The sequence below is a fragment of the Aspergillus fijiensis genome, assembly GCF_003184825.1.
Source record: "Aspergillus fijiensis CBS 313.89 unplaced genomic scaffold BO72scaffold_12, whole genome shotgun sequence".
In the NCBI taxonomy this organism is placed as follows: domain Eukaryota; kingdom Fungi; phylum Ascomycota; class Eurotiomycetes; order Eurotiales; family Aspergillaceae; genus Aspergillus; species Aspergillus fijiensis.
Genome location: NW_024468988.1, coordinates 339,432 through 359,680, shown reverse-complemented (window position 1 = coordinate 359,680; position 20,249 = coordinate 339,432). Strand labels below are relative to the sequence as shown.

The window sequence follows — 20,249 nt, the reverse complement described above, 5'->3', positions numbered from 1 at the left end:
CCCTTGCGGACCCACTCCGCCCGCCTCCCGTTCTCTTTTCCTTGACTGGACATCGACTGGACATCTCGAATTCTTAAACTAATTATTGATTATTGAAATTAGTGTTCCCTATGGACATCGGCTTGGAGAGAGGCTTCAAAGTATTCGTTTAAACAATCACCAACAGTCTTCTCCATCAAGAACATTGATTTTGACACCTGCACGATATGATGTTGTATGATTAGGTGGTCATCACTTGGTCTGTCACTCCGCCGGACAGTCGCTGCTGGTCCATTGCTATCATCTCATTCATCTTTAAGAAGCATACCTTGTCCTGGCCTGAATTGAGGGCCGCTTGAGAAGAAGATTTCCCAAATCACAATTCCCGGCAACACAACAGGCCGACAACTACAACACAATGGCGGACGCCCCCCTAGCATCCTTATCACTGACCCATGTCCATTATGTACGTTCCCACCTTTGGCGCTTAGGGTGACGAGCGCTCGAATAACTGATTATGCATTGCTCCATGCTAACAAAGGCAGAACCCTGAGGATCTGCTCTCCTATGTATCCGCTTATCTTGCTTTAGTGCCCCAGGCCCTGGTCATCTCCTATGTCACGCTTGCCTGGGCGTCCAGAGAAGTCGAAGTCATCTTGATGTTTGCTGGTCAGATGGGCTGTGAGGCGCTGAACTTTGTCCTAAAGCGTATCATCAAGGAAGAAAGGCCAAAACGTAAGTTAATTTACCCAAGGCAAGACAAAAAGGAAACAGAAAAATGAAATATCTGGTCCAAACTAACGCCTGCCGCAGAAATGTTCGGCAAGGGTTATGGCATGCCATCGTCGCATGCCCAGTTTATGGCTTTTTTTGCCGTATACGCTGGACTCTTCTTGGTTCTCCGACATTCCCCTGCCTTGACCCGCCCAGCAGCCACGGTTCACTTTGGGGTCCGAGCACTCCTCTCTCTTGTGTTATGCGTCGCTGCTGCTGCAGTGGCTGTCAGTCGCGTTTACCTGAACTACCACACTCCCAAGCAGGTCCTGGCGGGCTGTAGTGCGGGTGCCTCGTGTGCGCTCGCGTGGTTTTTCGTTACGCGGCAGATCCGCGTTCTCGGCTGGGTCGACTGGGTACTAGACTTGGAAGTCTCGAAGTTCTTCCGGCTTCGCGACTTAGTGGTGAATGAGGACCTTGTAGAGGCCGGATGGCGACACTCGGAAGCGAAGCGGGCCCCGAAGCGGGAAGGAAACAGTGAGCGTCGTTCAAAGAAAACCGAATGAAATGTGCATGCGCCGTGGGATGCTAATCAGGAGTAGGGCTACCCAACGGTCCCTCTGTCTGATGAATATGTCGTTCCCGCTACACGCCTGCCTTTACAACTAGGAGCCTGTGGTTGACGTGCATGGCTCGGTAGTCTCTGAGCCTTCGGCACTCGGGTCAGCCACACTATGTGAAACTTCAGTGGAGGATCCGGGAACAGTACCTTTTACCTGAGTCCATAGAACAATGATTTTAGCCTTAGCAGGTGTAGAGCTTGATCGTCATCTCATTTTGGTTTTCTTGCCTCTTTCGGAATGAAACGCAGGAAGCCCTGAACTCAAAACCGGGAAGACGACCCAGGGCGGATAGTCGTTAGGATATATAGTGACACGACGCATCGAGAGAATTCAACTTCAAGACGTTCAGTGCTGAGAGGACCTTAGCACTTCAATCTTGGGCTTCACTTTGTACAAATATACTCGAAGAAACAAAAAAAAAAAAAAAAAAAAAAAACCTGAAGCCTGAAGCATATCTAGACATTGAGTAGATTACAATGCACCACCCATAGCCGGAACCAAAGCCTCCGCTTGGCTGGGCCGTTCCTTGCACGTGACCGGTGACTTCCGCGGATCGACGGCTCCCCCTCCATTCATTAAGAATGCTGCCCAGTACCGAGCGCCGCTTTCTTATTTGGACGTCCAGCTCTGCCGGACAAAGTATGTCTCTAGTTTGACTACACGTCATGTGGAATGGTACTCTCTCTTGTTCAATTTGCATGACTACTAGTCACTATTTAGGCTAAACGACTAGTCTCTTGTTCCACTTGCCCCCTGACAAAGCCTCGGTTCACCTCAGCATTAATCCCTGTTGAGTATTTTGAACAACTGAACCAGCTCAACTCTTTGCTCGTTTTTGATTCATTTGAAGAGGCTGAAAAGTGGAAATACTAGTTGGAAAATATTTTGTTTTTCCCGCGCAATGGATGATCCTCCAATGCCCTCCGATGCTGGCCTGGAGGAGCAGCATATTGTGAAGGCGGACGAAGTCGACCAGACAGGCACGGATATCAGCACTGTCTCGGATGACCAAATGCTGGAAGAGGTTGCCGAGGAGCTGCGACAGGAGCAGCAGGCGTTTTCCGACCATGCACCCACGACTAGTACACTGGAGCAAGCTCCCAGGGGGGCGGAGAAGTTGCCGCCGCGACGCCCAGAGCTGCGCCGGGACTCTTCCGCCCCGCCGCCCCCTCTTCAGCCTCCGCCGCCCGCGCCTCTCCAGCACAACCAGAACCAGAACCAGAACCAGAACCAGAACCAGGACGCACCACCCGACTCGCTGAGTCTGGCGCAACTAAGGCAACTGGTCCAGGAGATGCCCAAGGTGGAACAACCGGCATACGCTTTCGAATATGCTGACGCCCAATCGTTTGTAGAGGAGATTGAAGAGTGGTTCCAGTACAATGAGTACGATCGGGCCATGCTGGTCGGCATGAAGTGGTCCTTTGAGCACAAGTGGCACACCTTCTGTGAGGATCGCTCGGTAGACCCCTCGCAGCAGAATTGGCTTGCCGCCCCGCGAGACTTGCAGAAGGCATTCATGAGCCATATCGTCGACGGGCTAGGCGAAAGTACGGGGATAGTGCGGTTTGAGGCTTCGGAAGCACTTTGTTATGCCGTGACAGGCGTGTGGGGTGTCACCGCTGGAGAGGTCGCACCTGACTATCCTGGAGGTGTCTCTCCCCCGGGCGCTGAAATTCCGGAGAACAAATCATTACAAGTCAAATGGATTGAGCATAGTGTTCATCTCCTCCACGAATGTGGTGGTATTCAGGCCTTGTTGGATTGCTTATGCCGGATCTTCGAGAGGCACCGAAGCTCGTCCTCCCAAGGACCGGAGGGCGCCGGCCTCGATTCCGCCAATTCAGCATACATGGAACGCGAGGCGAACCTGCTACTGACGCCACTATATTTCATCGTGGAAGTCGCTCGAAGGCAGGAGATCCTTGACCCGAAGAATGCATCCTTACGGGAGACTCTCATGCATCTGGAGCCAAATCTGCTGGTATTCTTAGTTGAGATCATTGCAAGGTTGCGCTGGGATGACTCGGCCAATATTCCTCTCACTCGTATCATTCTTCTGTTTTGGAAGACCATACTCCTCTTCTTTGGAGGTAGTAGCAAGTTGAAGGAGGCCAAGAAGGCACTGGAGCCCGCCTTTGAGGCACGAGAGAACGCTTCACCGCGCAGGACTCCTTTTCTTACTGCCTCGCCGCTCGATTACCACAATTTCAGACAGGAGATCACGTCCAAGTATCCTGCCTACAACCCACCACCACCAGTGGTGCCCCTGGAATTAGAGAACAACTCGATCCTGCCACCGCTCCCTCAGCACCCCAGTCGAATCAACACTTCTAACGGTCCATTTTCCGGCGTGGGACCCTCCGTAGCGGGCGGAAGTGGCTCGATCATCCACCAATCCGTCCACATCGCAACGCCGGCCCCTTCTCCGCCGCCCTCTCCAATCGGACCCGGCGGTAAGGCGGGAAAGAAGCAAAATTACCAGACCAACCAGAACTTCCCCTTCATGTATCCACCCCTGGATAATTCGAGCAACGATCTCGGCGGAAAAGGGACAACTGAGCTGCAAGACGTTCTGGTAGGCAAGAGATGGGAGGGTAGTGATGTTCCCGCTTCGATTATCGAGGCGGGCAAGTTATTCTCGACCCACGTCAAGATGACCCGGGCGATGCAGCAACTGTGGGAGGAGAGAGAGCGTTTCATGAAGTATGACCGCGGCTGGTGCCCGAATGAGACGTTTCCGTCGACCGAGTTTGAGACAGAAGAACTAGCAGATGAGATGCGCAACCTGGGATTCAATGTCAGAGAAAGATCGAGTTTTGATCAGCCCTGCGACAAAGAAACAGAAAATGAAGACATTCAACAACGCTTAGATGCTGTTGAATCATTCTACGTGAGTGCTCTGCGGGCTTAGAGAATTGGTCAGGAGCTAACTGCCGCTGCAGAGACAAGCGCTAGTGCATTTACAGTCCATCACGATCGTCTTTCTCAAGATAATCTTGACGAACGTCAGTGCTATGGTCAATGAGGCTAACGGACAGAATGGACAAGGGATGGGGTAAGTGGTTTCGTGACTTCCTGCCGTTTTGATAAATCAAGGCTGATAACCATGCCTTTCAAGTGACAACTATGGCCCGGCCAATGGATACCCATCCGCCTTACACCATGGCCCTGGAGAGCGGAGCATTGAAGCAGCAATTGACGAGCTGGACAATGTGCGGCTCCGAGAGATCACCTCCAAGGCGATATCAGGATCTTTCCTGCTCCTGCTCAAGTGGTTCAAGCGATCTCGTAGGTAGTTTTGACTTGGCGTCTACGAGCCAGGCTAACGAGGCCTAGATATACTCAAGTTTGAGTACATGACGCAGTTGCTTCTGGATTCCAACTATCTACCTCTGATTCTCAAGATGTTTGCTCACCAAGACGTTGATCAAGCGGTTGCGCAGAAGAATGATCGCGACGAGCTGGGGTATGTGATTTGTTCTCATCTCATTCTGAGGGTGGGGTTTTAACCGGCAGTCCGAGCAGCTTCTTCCGATTTTGTCATCTCAAGTCCGACCATCCGCCCGCCGACCTGGACGACGAATCCTTGCCCAGCGAGGACGAAGCGATCCCTCCGCCCATCACCCGCCAACGCCAGGACACGACCGGCCACTCCTCCGTCCGAGGGCCGTCGCCCGAATCCCTGCTTCCGGAGTTTAGCGAGGGGCCCCATCGTCCCGAGGTGGACGAGCTCGGGTACCCGATCGCGCCGCCGCCCAAGGAGCCGATCACCGAGTTCTCCTTCCGCAACTTCTTCTCCGCGATCAACTACCTGCACATCATGCAGAAGATCACGCGCGACAAGGCGCACCGGTGCCTCTTGCTGGTGCAGTACAAGTCCAGCACCATCCTCCGCAAGGGACTCAAGATCCCCGACCCGCACCTGCGCTTCTACACGCTCAAGCTCTTCAAGTCGCAGGTCCCGTTCTGCGGCCGCAAGTGGCGCCAGAGCAACATGCGCGTAATCACTGCCATCTACCTCTACTGTCGGCCGGAGCTACGGGATGACTGGCTCTCGGGTGCGGACATCGATGCGGAGGTCGAGGAGGCGTTGCCGCTCGAGCAGGCGCTGCGCGGACTCACCCACTGGTGGCACCTCCGACGGTACAAGGACGTGATGGGCGGCGAGGAGGGCGCGTCTCTTATGGAGGAAGAGCGGGACTTTTTCACCAGAGAGCTTGAGGCGATGGGATGGGGAATGGCTGGGGATGAGGGGTTCCCGGGCAGTAGCGAGGAAGCCGAGTTGGCCGCTGCTGCCGCGGCGGCGGCGGCAGCAGCAGCAGCAGCAGCGGGCGGTGGACCGATGGTGAACGGGACTGAATGGGATGGGGCTCCCCTGCAGATGGAAAGTGGGTGGTAATACGTACATTACAGAATAGATAGAGGTGAATTGTATCAGATGGGGTAGCATATCCTGCGTCACCCAGCAGCAGATCCGGTAGTGCATGGTACCGGGATGAAACCGCGACTAATCAACAATCATCAGTCCAATTCAATTCAGAGGATTGTGTTTGGATGAGGGAAGGATGGCCTAGCCTTATCGATAAGAAAAAAAGGTTTGGGAAAACCACCCCGCACGTGACCCGATCACTGCGGCAACTTTTTTTCACCTTCCTCGTCTCCTCTCCACCGCCGCATCGCAAAGTTCTGGTGGCCCCCCGGACCCAAACCATCACCGACAATCCGGCTTGTAATCTGTGATCAAGCTCGAAACTTGCGCCTCAAGCAAGTCATCGATTTCAAAAGGAAAGATGTCGTCCGACGAGATTGTCTGGCAGGTGATCAACCAGCAGTTTTGTTCCTACAAACTGAAGTGAGTTTTTTTTTTTTTTTTTTTTTTCCCCTCGGTGTCATTTTTCTTCCCGCATCGTCGAAAGAAAACACAAAGAGTCCCACCAATTCTACACTACGCATGCCTACCCATTTCTTCCCGGCACAATGCTCATGATGGAACTGCAGAACCACCAAGGGCCAAAACTTCTGCCGCAATGAATACAACGTCTCGGGGCTGTGCAACCGGCAATCGTGCCCGCTGGCCAACTCGCGGTACGCGACGGTGCGGTCGGACCCGGAGACCGGGGTGATGTACCTGTACATGAAGACGGTGGAGCGGGCGCACATGCCGTCCAAGTGGTGGGAGCGGGTCCGGCTGTCGAGCAACTACGCCAAGGCGCTGGAGCAGCTGGACGAGCGGCTGATCTACTGGCCCAAGTTCCTGGTGCACAAGTGCAAGCAGCGGCTGACGCGGCTGACGCAGGTGTCGCTGCGCATGCGGCGCCTCGCCAAGGAGGAGGAGCGCCTGGGCGAGACCGTCGTGCCCCGCCTGGCGCCCAAGGTGCGGCGCCGCGAGGCCACCCGCGAGCGCAAGGCCGAGTCCGCCGCCAAGATCGAGCGCGCCATCGAGCGCGAGCTGATCGAGCGCCTGCGCAGCGGGGCCTACGGGGACCGGCCGCTCAACGTCGAGGAGGGGATCTGGAAGAAGGTGCTGCGCGGGCTGGAGCGCACGGGCGAGGGCGAGCGCGACGAGGATCTCGATGATGGGGAGCAGATTGACGATGAGGAGGAGTTGGAGGAGGAAGGCGAGGAGGGCGTCGGGCAGGTCGAGTATGTTAGTGATGTTGAGGAGAGTGATCTGGAGGATCTGGAGGATTGGATCGGTGGGGAGTCCGCCGACGATAGTGAGGATTTCAGTGAGGACGAGGAGGATGATAGTGAGGATGAGGAGGACAGCGAGGAGGAGGATGACTCGCAGCACAGTGAGGATGAGGGCGCCGCCAAGAAGAAGCCCGCTCCCGGCTTCAAGCGGAAGCGTCCTGCTCCCCAGGCCAAGCCCCGCAAGAAGGGTCCTCGCATCGAGATCGAGTACGAGACTGAGGGGCCTGGAAAGGTCCTGGCTTAAACCCCATTGCTGGATATTAGGAGAGGATGGGGGTTTTATTACAAAAAGCTCGGTTGTGGTCATGTTTTCGTATGGCGTTGTTTCGGTTCGAGTTGCGTTGATGTATCTACTGACTTACCTTTTTTTTTTTTTTCTTTCGTTGTTTCTCATGCTGCGATCGGGCATATCATACCCAGCCATTGCATATAGCTTGTTAAATGATTGTTCTGATGATGGCGCTGGTGCTGGTGTTGGTCGTAGATCTCGGAAGATGTAGCGAAGCTTCTACGGAGTCGTTGCCTGCCGTTCCTTGCATGCGGTGAGAACGGCGGCTAAGTCACCAGTTGGCGGTGTGGCAGGCCGGCGGCTCACGTGCTGCGGCCAGCGGGCGGAGTGAAACACGGAGAGTGGATCGCCAACATGGTCAGAGTCAATCCCCAATCAATGCCAAACTCCCCTTACGAGGGTGCTTGCTCAACTCCTGTTCCTGCTAACTACACGTCGTGTCTGGCATCTTCGGCATACCGTGTCCCAAGCCTTCTTGCGATTTGCCTTTGACGGCTACTTTACAACCCTGGTTGCTCTCACCTTGCAGGGCGCCCTGCTGCCTACTGTACTCTCTTCCGCCTTCCTCCGCATTGTCCTTCACCCCTCGTCTCAACCGCTTGATACCCCACCATTGGCTGATCCTTCAACCCTTCTCTCTGGCTCCCCCCCTCCTCCACCTCGCAAAAACAATTGCACGGCCAGGGACGGGCAGCAAACTACACCAGAATGACTTCATACTTCTCGTCACTGACGTCCTCGTCGGCCATCTCGAACCTGGGCACCCGGCTCAACTCCCTGAAACGGGCCATCACGTCGGGCGACGAGCGCGACGACCCGGACAACGAGGACTGCTCGCACATCTCGAACGTGCTGCGCGCCTACTACACCGAAAAGGGGCGACCGTATCCCTCGTGGCTGCCCCCGGACCCGAAAGCCCCCGCGCCGGCACCGGCGCGGGTCATCGCGACCTCCCAGATCCCACCCGGCGCTGCTGGTGGCGCCTCATCGTCATCAGCATACGGACGTGGCGGCAGCGGCGGCGGCGGTGGCAGCGGTGGTGGTGGTGGTGGTGGACTGGGCGACCTGTGGGGAGATGCGGGCTCGGCCACGCCTCCCACCTCCCAGACATCCAGTTTGCGCCGGGGTCGCATGACCGCCGGGGGAAATAACAACAGCATCCACAACAGCATGGGGGCACCGCTGTCGGCGACGGCGAGTGCTCCGGGAGGCCCAATCTCCCACAACAGCCTGTCCCCGACCCCGTCGGCAATGCAGCAGCACCCTCACCACCCAGCCGGGGGCGGCCGTCCCCTGCCCAGTCAGCGCGCCGGATCCTACCAGACGATCTCGGGCCCCGTGACCGGCGGCGGCGCGACGCAACAACCGCTGGAGCGTGCAGCGTCGGCCCAGGAACGACTCCGGGCACGCCTGCATGGGGGCCGGTCGCCCAGCCCCGGCCAGAATCCGAGCAGTCGGCCGGGTTCACCCTACGTGGCCGGGGGAGCGGATCCTAGCGCACGAAAACCGGTAGGGATGCCGGGTCGACGATAATGGCAAGGAACCAATGATGCCTGACTGACCTTGGGAGCTAAACCCTGGTGGTGTGGGAGGGAGTGAAGGAATAGCCCGGAGTCAAAGAGAAAAAAAAAAGAAAAAAAAAAGAAAAACTAATACGAGAAGGGAAGAGAGGGGGGGGGCACCAGCACCCGACCTGCAGGGAAAAGATGCGGACTTGCTGGTTTTAGTCTTTCGTCTTTTCACACAGTCGGGTGGTGCCGATGGAGAAGGGCGGGGTGAGTACTCAGTAAGAAGGAGAATGAGGAAAAGTGAGAAATTAGTGAGTTGAGGTCCCCCAAGGGCCATATTGGGGATGCGATGCGGTTTACATAATTACTTTCTTTCTCCCAGCGGGTTGTTAAAGAGCAGATTCTCTTGCTGTGCTGTGCTGTCTTGTGTGCATTTGATTAGCGATGCGATGGTTTTGATCTGTTGTTGCGACTATGATGTCTGTCTCTAATAAGAGTTCATAGCCATAATAATGCAACCCCGCTGACTTCTTTTTTCCTTGCTTTCCCAACTACGTGATAACATTGTTTTATTTTGTGTTATTATTTTCTGCCAACCCACAGATCCACTCCAACCCCCAGAGAGCAGGGCAAACCTTCCCCCATGGCCGAATGATGCAGAATGTGTGGGGGTTGCAACTCCTGGGCGGGTTTTAGTTTTACGAGTAGTTTGGACGAGGGTTGAACCTCAGCCGTGGTTGAACGACCGGGAAGCTTTTTTTGGTTTCGATTCTCAGCCAGGGGAGCGAATGGGGAAGTCGGAATCCCTGAGAGAACGAAAGGGAAAGAAAAGACAGGTGAAGGCTTCAGCTGGACGGCGGGCATCGTGGATAAAGTATTAACGCTGAATGGGTTGGATTGTGCCCATGTTGGGCATTGTTGAATACGTGGGGGTGGAAAATGGCGCAACCATGCTTAGTACAGTACTGTACAGCTCCATTCTGTAACTACTAAACTACTCCAAACAAGATATTATGGGGAAGAGTCGGGAACTGGAGAGAAGAAGCGGGCAGTCAGACAGTCCGACAGTCACGCGGGGCCATTCACCAAGGTGGAATCAGTGGAATGGTGCCGGAGAGTCTCCGAAATTGTCCCGTTGCCGGCATTGGAGAAGACGAAAAAGAAGAGAAATTTCGGCTCGGCTTACCTAACGCTAAGGCCGCTTTGGCTGCCCACGGGGAACTTTTTCGCTGGATTTTCTCCGCAATCCGCATTTTGTCTCCACTCCAACTTACCCTTGTGGATTTCTCTCCATCCCGAACTTTTCTCGTGTTTACTGGGTTTACTGGGTTTACTGCCTCTACTGGGTGGAATTGGATTCATCTAGTCGACTTAGTTCATTTTAGGCTCTCTGGCTGACTCTCTCTCTGGCCATGGTGGCCCCACTCCCTGGTCATTCTCTATCCCGCCTGTCCTTTCTGGCTGGCAATCCCTGGTCGTTTCGGCTTCCAAGTCTGGCCAGACGGCCCGATGACGCGGTTGTGCCGGCCGACCCCCAGTCCTGCTTGGCTCTCGTGGAAATTTTCAACAATGACGATGATGGTCAGTCGGTCAGTCAATCAACCAGGGTGACACTGGATCTTCTGGGGTCTTTGGGCGTTGCTGGCCTGATGCGCCTTGCCTTTAAAAGCCTCGTGCATTCCCCTCTTCACCCCCCGGAATGGTTGCACTCGATCTGCACGCTTCCCCGCTTCTCATTCCTCTCTTCCCCCCCTCGTGGTGGTCATCCCTCCCTTTTCACCTCAGTCCTCGTTCTACTCTTGAGGCTGTGGTCAACTGTGGTCGCGCAGACATACAGTACATAGATCCGGGATAAACCGCCGATTGTTACACAGTACACAAAAATAATACCTGCAGCTGGCACAGCCGCCCCATTAGCCAATCATGGGTACCATGCACGATTTGGACACCGCCCACGATGACCACAAGGACGGCACCGCCGTCGAGATGGACGACATCCACAAGGACCCCAAGGCCATGGAGGAGCTCACTGAGGCTGCCATGGATGCAGAGTTGCAGGAGCTGGAGCAGCAATTGAGAGAGATGCCCAAGTCCCGCTTCGAGGTCGCCTTCTCCAGCCCGGCTATCTACACCTACATGCTGGTCGCCTTCGCCTCCATGGGTGGTCTGTTGTCCGGTCTGGACCAGTCCCTCATCAGTGGTGCTAATCTCTTTTTGGGCGATGCGCTGCACCTGAGTGACAACCAAAGCAGTCTGGTCGACTCCGGTATGCCCCTGGGGGCCGTGGCTGGTGCTATCCTTCTGTCCCCGTCCAATGAGTACCTGGGCCGTCGTATGTCTATCATTGTCTCTTGTATCCTCTACACGGTTGGTGCCGCCCTGGAGGCTGGTGCCGTGAACTTTGGTATGATCTTTGCTGGTCGTTTCATCCTCGGAGCCGGTGTCGGTCTGGAGGGTGGTACGGTCCCTGTCTACGTCGCCGAGAGTGGTATGTTCATGTTGCTTCCTGTCTGCTTCTACTGTAAGGCCAGCACGCTGACCTCTTCCAGTCCCCAGTCGTATTCGTGGCAACCTCGTTTCCTTGTACCAGCTGAACATCGCCCTGGGTGAGGTGTTGGGCTACGCCGTGGCTGCCATGTTCCTCGACGTCACCGGCAACTGGCGCTACATCCTCGGTTCCTCCTTGGTATTCTCCACCATCCTCCTGGTGGGCATGTTCTTCCTGCCCGAGAGTCCCCGTTACCTGATGCACAAGGGTCGGGCCGTGGAAGCCTACGGAGTGTGGAAACGCATCCGCGGCTTTGACACCTACGAAGCTAAGGACGAGTTCCTGGGTATGCGCCAGGCCGTCCTCGCCGAGGCCGAGGAGCAGCAGAACACCAAGAAATACGCCTGGTTGGACTTCTTCACCAAGCCCCGTGCTCGTCGTGCGCTTGTCTATGCCAATATCATGATTGTTCTCGGCCAGTTGACGGGTGTGAACGCCGTCATGTACTACATGAGCACCCTCATGACCAACATTGGATTCAACACGAAGAATAGTGTATTCATGTCCCTCGTTGGCGGTGGCTCGCTTCTCCTGGGCACCATTCCCGCTGTGATCTACATGGAACGGTTTGGCCGGCGTTATTGGGCCAACGTCATGCTCCCCGGTTTCTTCATCGGTCTAGTCCTCGTCGGTGTGGGCTACCAATTCAACTACACCACCCACCCGGCTGCCGCTGAAGGGGTCTATCTCACCGGCATTATCCTGTACATGGGCTTCTTCGGATCCTATGCCTGTCTCACCTGGGTCATCCCATCGGAGGTCTTCCCCACCTACCTCCGTCATTACGGAATGACCGTGGCGGACGCCAACCTCTTCCTGTGCTCTTTCATCGTGACCTACAACTTCACGCGCATGATGAAGGCGATGACGCGGACTGGTCTGACCCTCGGCTTCTACGGGGGTATCGCCTTCGTCGGCTGGATCTACCAGATCATCTTCATGCCCGAGACGAAGAACAAGTCCCTCGAGGAGATCGACGAGCTCTTCTCGCGGCCCACGTCGGAGATCGTCAAGGAGAACCTTGCTCAGACCAAGGAGGTTGTCGGCGATCTGCTGAGTTTCCGGTGGAAGAAGGCGTTCTCGCCTCCCCCGAAGCGGGAGTAGTGGTTTGTGCTGTGGGTTTAGTGGTGCAGCCTTGAGGCTGTGCTGTCAGTGCTTTGACTATGATGTTTACCAGCGTGCCTTTGCATGTGTTTAATGAATACCAGATAAGAAACAAAAGAGGACTACCTCCAGATGCTTATGAATTAGGATAACTGATGTTGGAATGCAGCTTGATCGATGAGGCTATAACTGCAGTAAAAGAGTAGCCAGTAGCTGTCCTATAACAATATGGAATTACAGTATGGTAGGCCAGCAGTAAGAGTTGTGTGGGTAGCAGTGCTATCCAGGGTTCGTCTATTGAGCCTTGACGTATGGATGATCTGTGGTGGTGTGACGTGGTCGATCAACGATAGATGAAGTGCATTAGACTGCGAAACGCCCACAAACCATGTCTACCCAGCCCCGGCATCACCCTGGGAACCTCAAAAGCCTCCACGCCTCGGAAAACACCAAAGCCCCCTTTCCTCTCTCAAGTCTCACCACCCCATCTCCCGAACCGTCATCATCAACCCATCCACCGGCCTCGCCGTGATCTGCCGCGTCTACCAGCCCCACACCCCGCAGCGCAGCGGCTGCCGTCAGCGTGAGTCCCCACCACCCTCCAGCCCAGCCCAGCGCAAGAAGAAGAAGAAGACAAAGAAAAGGGAAAACTCACCGTATACACCACCCCCTCCACCTCCGCCTGCCCATCCGGCCGCAAAACGGGCCGCCCCGTCGCCGCCTCGCGCACCACCGCCCCCAGCCCGACCTTGCTGAACGCATACCGCCGCCCCACCACCGCCAGCGCCACGCGCATCACCAGCCGCGCGAACTCCTGCCCGATGCAGGCGCGGGGCCCGCGCTCGTACGGCCGCCACGCGCTGGGGGGGATTGCGTTGGTGGTGGTGGTGGTGGTGGTGCTGTTGTTGTTGTTGTTTCCGTGGTCGTGGTCATGGTCCTGGTCGTGGTCGTGGTCGTGGTCCTGGTCGCAGTCCTGGTCACAGTCCTGGTCAACTCCCAACCACCGCTCAGGCCGGAAGACGTGGGCGTCGGGCCCGAAAACGGCGGGGTCGCGGTGGATGATGGCGGGGCAGTTGTAGAGGATCAGGTCGTCGAGGCCGAGGGTCTTTGACTCCGGGGGGGTTGGGTTCGTGGAGGAGGCGCCCGCGGGCAGGCGCACGGTGAGCCCCTCCCCCCTCCCCCCCCGCCCCCCCTCACCCGGCGCGTACCGCGCCGTCGAGGCCGGCGGGTGCAGGCGCAGGGTCTCCTTGAGGACGGCGTCGAGGTAGACCATGCGGCGGAGGAGGGAGGGGCCCGTTGTCGGCGCGGCGAGCGCGGCCTGCACGGCTGTGGGGTCGGCGCGGGTGTCCTCGCCGAAGAGCGTGTCGAGCTCGGCGTGCAGCGCGGCTTGGGCCCGCGGGGTGCGCGAGAGCTCGTACAGCGCCCAGGCGAGGGTCGCGCTGGGGGAGTCGTGCCCGCCCAGCAGGAAGGTGCGCAGCTGGTCGCTGGTTTGGGTGAGGAGGGCGGGCGTCAGGGGCCCTTGGGTGGTGGGGTGGAGGGCTAGGGCTGTGATGCTGCGTGGCGCGGGTGGTTTGTCCTGCCGCGTCTGCTGCGTCTGAGCCTGCAGCTCGGCGTGCTTGCGCCGGACGAGGGATTGCAGGAGGCGCTGGACGCGGGCCCCGCGGCGGCGGCGCCGCAGGGCGTTGACCGGGTTGAAGATCCAGGGGAGGTGGATCTGGTCGTCCCAGTAGGCGTGGAGGAGGTGGTTGAAGGCGCGCACCAGCGGGCTCTGGCGGCGCGGGTCCAGGTGCTGGGCGTCCAGGTCCTCGTCGAGGAGGGCGGCGCCGATGATGTCGTACATCAGGTTCGTGGTGAGGGTGACGAGGGGGATGGGGTCCCCGGAGCCGGCGAGGGCGTCGAGCTGCGCGACGAACCCCCGCGTCTGCGCCACGACGGTGGGCACCAGGGCCTGCAGGTTCTGCGGGGAGAACCAGGGGCTGAAGGTCCTGCGCAGCGCCTTCCACTCCTCGCCCTCGGCGGCGAGAATGGAGGTGTGGCCGATGACGGGCTCGAGAAAGCCCAGCCCCAGCTTCGGCACGCTGAAGCGGAACTGCTGGCTGGGCCGCGAGATCTGCTCCGCCACCTCGTGGCTCGCGATCACCAGCACCGGCCGGCAGATCGGGCGGTAATCGAACAGCACCACCGGGGGTCGGCCGAGGGTTTCATGGATCTGCGCGAAGATGTGGTCTGCATCGTAACTGTTTTAGTGATCCGAGTCATGGAACGCACACACACACACACACTTCCAAACAAACGCTTCGGTGCAGAGAAGTGCAAAGGTGCAGATTTACCGTGATCACCGTCCTGGAACCCCCGCTGGGCGATCTCATGGTAGATCTTCAGGTGACCCCAGAGCAGAGACGAGGGCAGTTGGGGGAATTGACGGTATCGGTGGAACCGTTCGTACCAGATCCGGCGGCAGAGCCAGACCGAAGCTACCATCACTATGCTGAGAAGCAGCAGTGACAACATGGTGGATGCGTGGTGGACGCTTGGTGGCACTTGCAGGGAAAAGCGTTTCTGCAGGCACCAGCAGCTTCCTCTCTGCACCGCTACTACTTATGTAGACCACCAACCGAGGCCATGCTATGGCGTGAGGAGGGGGACGACTGGATATTCAGGCAAGGTGAGGGCTGTGCTCTCCGTCGGCGAGGCTGATGCAAGTGCAATCCCAGGATACCGCGATCCCATCAATCAAGAAGGGAGGATGACAGCTGCACCCGGGTGGGGGAGGTTCCTGTTGGTGGGCAAACAATGAGCGTGCGTTAGCGTGGAGAGAGACACGCACACAGCGAGAGAGAGGCATGAAGCAGGGTGGTAGACTGAGAGAGGGGCTCGGAGATCGGTCCCACTTGGAGTTGAATTGGTTGATAGGATGATTGCAACTGCGTCGGCCTTGCGCAACAACAGACAGCACATACAATACTCGTTTGACGAGGGATGAAATGCATGCACTCACACCCACTCGCTGCCCCGCTCACCCGTTTGCATGCAGGAAACCGGGTGTTTGTTAAGGTCTCACTGTCTCGTTCGCTTCCTCGCTTGCTTTCCATGGCTGGGACGGTGCTTGGCTAGTAGAGCCTACGCAAACTAAATCGTGGGGTCCTTGGCAAGACCAGACCTCGCTGCCTTGGTTGTTTTGAAGACGGCGCTTGACTTCTCCCTCCACTAGGCTGAGACTTCCGGGGGCTGCGAAGCGAAGCCGCTTTAGGGTCTCGGGATTTGCACGCTTGATGGTCCTTCTCAGTACCGTAAGTCTGTGTGAATTACATCTGACATGCAGGTTGCGTTGGTCATCGCACACGCGCTTGCCCGGTTCTGGTAATGATCAAGTGGCGCGGTCCCCGCTCCTTATGCCACTAATTCTGAGTAGACTGACTCGCCTAGAGGAGGAGCAAGCCCGGTGGTGAATAGATGTATTGGTCTGGAAGCAGTGATTAAGAGGTTAGGGGGGGGGGGCTGTTACACCTAACTCGGTCCTCAAGACCTGTAATGAGGTTTGCCCGAGCGAGCAAGGCTGTGCTAGAAGAGCATCCGAGTAGCCAGTTCTATTCTAAGGTTCGCTCCCCGAGCTAGCTATATCAACTTATACATTGATTGACATCATATCTAACCGGATCCGGTCTCGATACCAAAGTAGACCACAAATTCAGGCCAGCGGCTTCCGTCCGACCGCGGTGACAACGCGGCCCTGATGCACGACAACGCCCTGCTCCGTCTCCTTGACGGCGGCGGTGAACAGGGCGACCCAGGCCTCGCGGGAGACGGGCGCACTGGGCGCCTCGGCCTTGGGGGGAAACAGCGCGGCGAGTTCCTCCCACACGATCAGATAGTTCTCCGTCCAGCCCTTGTAGTCCTGGGGCCGCTTGCTGTGGGGCCGCAGCCGGGCCTCCTGGAAGCCGAACCGCGTGAGCTGCGTGTCCAGGGCGTCCACCCAGGCGTTGCTGATGCCCTTGGCGCGCAGCCCGCCCTGCAGGATCTGGGAGGCCTGGCTGCAGGCGGCCGTGGAGACCTCGGGGGTGGGGGCCTCGACCAGAAACAGATCCCCGCGGTTCTCCTCCCACTGGAGGTAGCCGCCGGGCTTGAGCAGGGCCGCGGCTACCGCGAGGATTGGGGTGAGGTCGGAGTCCGGGCCGATCAGACTCGCGAAGGCGCGGATGTGCACCACATCATAGGCACCCCGCAGCGCGGCCGGAAGAGGCTGGGCCAGGATGTCGAGCGGCTGCAGCGACACGCCGGCGGGCAGGTAGGCCGCGGCGGGGAAGTTGACGGGGTTGATGTCGAAGCCATCCAGCTGGACAGAGAGATCGGGGTTCTTCTGGGTCAATTGCGTGTGGAGCTCGGTGAGCCAGACGCCATTGCCACAGGCCAGATCGGCGATCTTCAGCGGCTGCTGCGCGGTCGTCACGGCTTTGGTGATCGCTGGCTCCAGGAGGTAGTCGAGGGTGTTTTGGTACAGGAAGTGCTGGAGGTGCAGGCGCGCCGAGGAACGGAAATTGTGGGCGTGAGCAATCCAGTAGGTGGATTGGTCGTAATTTTCAATGTGGGAAGAGGCGGTCATTGTTTTTTTGATTGATGGAGGTTTGCAACGGAAGGAAATTGGGCAAGATGAAGTTGGAGGAAGAAAAGGGGGTGGGTTTGGTTCGCTGGATGGGTGGGCTTTTTAAAGTGCTCTGTACTCATCTGCGGATGGCCTGGATAGGATGACGAGGCAAGACAAAAGTTTATACTAAGTAAGATCAGGTAAAGTTGGTTAAGAGAGGGACAAAGAAACTGGAGGAGGGGTAGTGGGACCCTAAGATGAGGTACTTACTGCTGCTGGCTAATCAGAACACCCCAGTGTCACAGCACCAGATGGTGCAGGTTATAACCATGTCCCATAGGCATGCATACCAAGCCTTACTTGGCCAAGTGCTTACGTTTCACTTTTGTTCGACCGACCCCAGTCCGGGCGGGCGGATGGTGAATCCTCTCCACCAGCCTCCCTTGGATCAGGGGTTCTGGGATTGGGCATACATCTAGCAAACATATGAAATCCAATCAGCCAATCACCCAAGTCATCCATTTCAGCCCCCCCCCAGAGTCTTACGCGATCTGCACCCGGACCATTCTCGTCCCCCCGGTAGCAGATCACGTGCGATCATAGCCCTGCTCGATGTTGACAGGAGCCGAGCTTTGCGAGCAATCCATGGACCTGAAGAAGTGTCTGAACATTGATCGGGGTGTTAGATCGCTCTAGGAACTCATAGACCCATCATATTGAATTCACAACCCAACTGGTCAACACATCTGATTGCGGTCAAGAAACTGTAGGCGGTCCAATAACAAAACCGGGGCGATATACATATTTGAGCTATAGTATAGAATGGCAATCTTGAGTAGTCTCTAGGTGGAATGGATTGGGGGGATTGCGTTCAATAGTGATGCGAACAAGTCCCACAGGATAGCAGGACGATGTCTCAGCCCCCCCCCCTAAGCACCCCCCGGAACCCCCCCCTTGACGCCGCCCCTCAGCGATGGGTCCCTCCCGCTGGCGGAATCGCCCCGGAGATGCGCATGGTAGTCGACATCCACCGACTGGAGCTCATAATAATGCGAAACCTGGATCCCCATTTTGCCTTCTTCGGGGTCGATCGACTTCGGTCTGCGGAACATCGACCTCAGCCCTGACAAGGTGCCGGTCGGAATGTCGAGGGAGACGCCCGGCTTATGCGCCTGGTCGCTCAGGGCCACCGTGGATTTGCTCGCCCGTGACAACGTCAGCCGTTGTTTGAGGTACACGAACCCCGACTCAGTTCGCTGCAGCCAGGTGCGCAACACGACGAAGAACACCGGGACACAGGCGCAGAGGATGCCGATGTTGAGCTCGACCACACTGTCAGGGGGGAAAACACAAGAACGGCGGGTCAGGACTGAGAACCACTCTAAGGCCTTAGGGCGGGGGGAAACCCTACCATAGTGCCTCAAATTTTACAGATAGCCACCGGTTGTCTTCCACCGTGAAGACCATGGCATGATAGCGGAGGACGGTCCCGGCAATGGAGCAGCCAAGCGATCTGGTGGACGGCGGATGGGTGAGTATCGGTAACCAAGTTCACGTTGCAAGCAACTACAACTTACATGAAACCGATCAGGAAAATACACGCCACACCCAGCTTCTTCTTGTTCTTCATATTCAGACGGAAGATGATGCCTGTGGGGATGGTCATGACGTAGAAGTCGGAGACCACACTGAAGATGCCCTGCGTGAAGTCGAGTTGACGCGAGGCGACGTTCATCCGCGAGGTGTTGGCCGTCGATCCCCAGCCCCCGTCCCCCCGATGGGGCACCATCCAGGCCAGCATACAGATGGTCAGCGTGATGTATCCCACCACAACAAAGGCGATGCCACTCCAGATGAGGGCCCGGGCGCGGCGAGAGGGCGAGAAGATGCGGAGGTAGAACGTGAGAATCGAAACCTTGGTGAACATGGCGCTGATGTTATACAGGCACCCCGCCGTCACCGAGTACTATCTCTATCAGGGCTGTAACAGAATCAGATGGAGTCCAATGAGTTGATCATACCTTGAAGAACCACGGCACGATCGAGGAGACGGGGATATCCCATGCATGACGTCCCCATACATCCTTGAGGACTGTTTTGGAATGAGTTACCCCGATCCTGCGAGGCAAAGCAAAAGGGACGACAACGTACAAACCGGGATGAGAGTCCCACAGAATGAAGCAGCGCCGACCTAGTAGATAAGAAAGATAGATTCATCAGGAAGACAGATCGAGTAGATTATTATCCTGTGCGGGCATGCATGCTCACAGCACCAAGCACCAGAAGATCTACGACGGCCCTCAAAGTCAGCCGGCTGACTCGATCGCAACAGAGTCGAGAATTTGCGGAATCACTTACAGTCGTCAGTCCCGAGTTGCTTTGTCTTCAGACGGACATAGGCCCGGAGCACAAAGGCAATGACCATGATTGGCAGAGTCAACCAAATCGACAGCCTCCCGGCCCAAGAGATGGACACCGGGTCCACGAAATTAGTCACCTGCCCCGGAGGGGGTTGCGACATGGGAATCTTCGACAGGTCCATGGCCGAATGATTGATTTGCGCTGGATAAAAAGAAAGCTCGCGGAAACGTGGTGTTCCAGCGAGAAACGGACTGTGGAAGACGTATTATAATCAATCCAAGCATGAGCTGGAGGAGCTGGCCCCCAATCTTCATGAACCTGTTCCTTGAGTCTTGACTGACGAGCCTTGTGCAGACACTCCGCCACCCTCCGCCACCACGCTCTGGCACAAAGTACCGTTTGCATGCCTCGTGCAGCCGGCAAGCGCGGGTGGCAGACCAGAACCCATTTTCCAAGAAGGGTGGGCGGCCATAATTGTGGCCCCAATGCATGCATGCAGTGGTGGCAGCCCTTCTTCAATCCACAGGCTTTGCCCTAACTCTGGAGAATTTCCGATCCACAGCTTCGAAGGAATTCGGGCCGCAACTTTACTTGACACTCGGACCTTGGGATATGTTGAGCGAGAGAATAACAGTAGTTTCATTCTCACCCCATTCTCTTTGCTGGATAGGGAACATCAGTGAGTCGGGATGTGAGCTGTGAAGCGGGGAACCTGGCGAGGAGCAGATACATGATTGAACGTTTTGTCCGCACCCTGTCACTCTGAGGGCGCTAGCAGGGAGCAAGTTGGGCGGGGGGGAGGGGGGGAGGGGGGGAAGGAAGAAAAAGAAAACAAGAAAAGTGA

General features: G+C 56.8%; 9 protein-coding genes across 9 annotated transcripts; 5 read left to right on the top strand and 4 right to left on the bottom strand.

Annotated features, from left to right (window-relative positions):
- The first annotated feature begins 24 nt into the window (after nt 1–24).
- Nucleotides 25–1,661, top strand: BO72DRAFT_424488 (phosphatase PAP2 family protein). Its single transcript, XM_040942877.1, has 3 exons — nt 25–445; nt 525–714; nt 793–1,661. The coding sequence occupies exons 1-3, from the start codon at nt 398–400 to the stop codon at nt 1,257–1,259; spliced, it is 705 nt and encodes a 234-aa protein (XP_040803687.1). The 5' UTR covers nt 25–397; the 3' UTR covers nt 1,260–1,661.
- A 253-nt stretch (nt 1,662–1,914) lies between these two features.
- Nucleotides 1,915–5,804, top strand: BO72DRAFT_445980 (FAR11/STRIP family protein). Its single transcript, XM_040944186.1, has 5 exons — nt 1,915–4,209; nt 4,262–4,374; nt 4,438–4,607; nt 4,656–4,785; nt 4,845–5,804. Exons 1-5 carry the CDS (start codon nt 2,218–2,220, stop codon nt 5,716–5,718), a joined length of 3,279 nt encoding a protein of 1,092 aa, XP_040803686.1. The 5' UTR covers nt 1,915–2,217; the 3' UTR covers nt 5,719–5,804.
- A 180-nt stretch (nt 5,805–5,984) lies between these two features.
- BO72DRAFT_445979 (ribosome biosynthesis protein MAK16) lies at nt 5,985–7,470 on the top strand. Its single transcript, XM_040944185.1, has 2 exons — nt 5,985–6,171; nt 6,318–7,470. The coding sequence occupies exons 1-2, from the start codon at nt 6,110–6,112 to the stop codon at nt 7,255–7,257; spliced, it is 1,002 nt and encodes a 333-aa protein (XP_040803685.1). The 5' UTR covers nt 5,985–6,109; the 3' UTR covers nt 7,258–7,470.
- A 201-nt stretch (nt 7,471–7,671) lies between these two features.
- BO72DRAFT_34084 (uncharacterized protein) lies at nt 7,672–8,876 on the top strand. The gene has a single exon (XM_040940608.1). It carries the CDS (start codon nt 8,011–8,013, stop codon nt 8,833–8,835), a length of 825 nt encoding a protein of 274 aa, XP_040803684.1. The 5' UTR covers nt 7,672–8,010; the 3' UTR covers nt 8,836–8,876.
- BO72DRAFT_34081 (uncharacterized protein) lies at nt 8,876–9,269 on the bottom strand. Its single transcript, XM_040940607.1, has one exon. It carries the CDS (start codon nt 9,145–9,147, stop codon nt 8,917–8,919), a length of 231 nt encoding a protein of 76 aa, XP_040803683.1. The 5' UTR covers nt 9,148–9,269; the 3' UTR covers nt 8,876–8,916.
- A 1,202-nt stretch (nt 9,270–10,471) lies between these two features.
- Nucleotides 10,472–12,715, top strand: BO72DRAFT_34088 (putative MFS sugar transporter). Its single transcript, XM_040940610.1, has 2 exons — nt 10,472–11,298; nt 11,360–12,715. Exons 1-2 carry the CDS (start codon nt 10,734–10,736, stop codon nt 12,460–12,462), a joined length of 1,668 nt encoding a protein of 555 aa, XP_040803682.1. The 5' UTR covers nt 10,472–10,733; the 3' UTR covers nt 12,463–12,715.
- A 223-nt stretch (nt 12,716–12,938) lies between these two features.
- BO72DRAFT_504945 (cytochrome P450 monooxygenase) lies at nt 12,939–15,119 on the bottom strand (the record flags this gene model as incomplete). Its single annotated transcript, XM_040949170.1, has 4 exons — nt 14,793–15,119; nt 13,457–14,688; nt 13,118–13,399; nt 12,939–13,004 (listed from the first exon to the last, which is right to left on the bottom strand). The coding sequence occupies exons 1-4, from the start codon at nt 14,971–14,973 to the stop codon at nt 12,939–12,941; spliced, it is 1,761 nt and encodes a 586-aa protein (XP_040803681.1). The 5' UTR covers nt 14,974–15,119.
- Nucleotides 15,120–15,852: 733 nt separating this feature from the next.
- On the bottom strand, nt 15,853–17,371 carry BO72DRAFT_34066 (class I SAM-dependent methyltransferase). The gene has a single exon (XM_040940605.1). It carries the CDS (start codon nt 17,060–17,062, stop codon nt 16,151–16,153), a length of 912 nt encoding a protein of 303 aa, XP_040803680.1. The 5' UTR covers nt 17,063–17,371; the 3' UTR covers nt 15,853–16,150.
- A 602-nt stretch (nt 17,372–17,973) lies between these two features.
- BO72DRAFT_424468 (uncharacterized protein) lies at nt 17,974–20,067 on the bottom strand (the record flags this gene model as incomplete). Its single annotated transcript, XM_040942876.1, has 7 exons — nt 19,403–20,067; nt 19,313–19,332; nt 19,196–19,235; nt 19,066–19,136; nt 18,622–19,010; nt 18,456–18,557; nt 17,974–18,376 (listed from the first exon to the last, which is right to left on the bottom strand). Exons 1-7 carry the CDS (start codon nt 19,584–19,586, stop codon nt 17,974–17,976), a joined length of 1,209 nt encoding a protein of 402 aa, XP_040803679.1. The 5' UTR covers nt 19,587–20,067.
- Between the last annotated feature and the right edge of the window lie 182 nt (nt 20,068–20,249).

Coding starts and splice junctions, on each gene's coding strand:
- BO72DRAFT_445980 (XM_040944186.1), top strand. CDS start 2,218: ATGGATGATCCTCCAATGCCCTCCGATGCTGGCCTGGAGGAGCAGCAT. Junction 4,210..4,261: donor ATGCTGTTGAATCATTCTAC/GTGAGTGCTCTG, acceptor CTGCCGCTGCAG/AGACAAGCGCTAGTGCATTT. Junction 4,375..4,437: donor CAGAATGGACAAGGGATGGG/GTAAGTGGTTTC, acceptor ATGCCTTTCAAG/TGACAACTATGGCCCGGCCA.
- BO72DRAFT_424488 (XM_040942877.1), top strand. CDS start 398: ATGGCGGACGCCCCCCTAGCATCCTTATCACTGACCCATGTCCATTAT. Junction 446..524: donor CACTGACCCATGTCCATTAT/GTACGTTCCCAC, acceptor TAACAAAGGCAG/AACCCTGAGGATCTGCTCTC. Junction 715..792: donor CAAGGAAGAAAGGCCAAAAC/GTAAGTTAATTT, acceptor CGCCTGCCGCAG/AAATGTTCGGCAAGGGTTAT.
- BO72DRAFT_34081 (XM_040940607.1), bottom strand. CDS start 9,147: ATGGCCCTTGGGGGACCTCAACTCACTAATTTCTCACTTTTCCTCATT.
- BO72DRAFT_34084 (XM_040940608.1), top strand. CDS start 8,011: ATGACTTCATACTTCTCGTCACTGACGTCCTCGTCGGCCATCTCGAAC.
- BO72DRAFT_445979 (XM_040944185.1), top strand. CDS start 6,110: ATGTCGTCCGACGAGATTGTCTGGCAGGTGATCAACCAGCAGTTTTGT. Junction 6,172..6,317: donor TTTTGTTCCTACAAACTGAA/GTGAGTTTTTTT, acceptor ATGGAACTGCAG/AACCACCAAGGGCCAAAACT.
- BO72DRAFT_34088 (XM_040940610.1), top strand. CDS start 10,734: ATGGGTACCATGCACGATTTGGACACCGCCCACGATGACCACAAGGAC. Junction 11,299..11,359: donor TGTCTACGTCGCCGAGAGTG/GTATGTTCATGT, acceptor GACCTCTTCCAG/TCCCCAGTCGTATTCGTGGC.
- BO72DRAFT_34066 (XM_040940605.1), bottom strand. CDS start 17,062: ATGACCGCCTCTTCCCACATTGAAAATTACGACCAATCCACCTACTGG.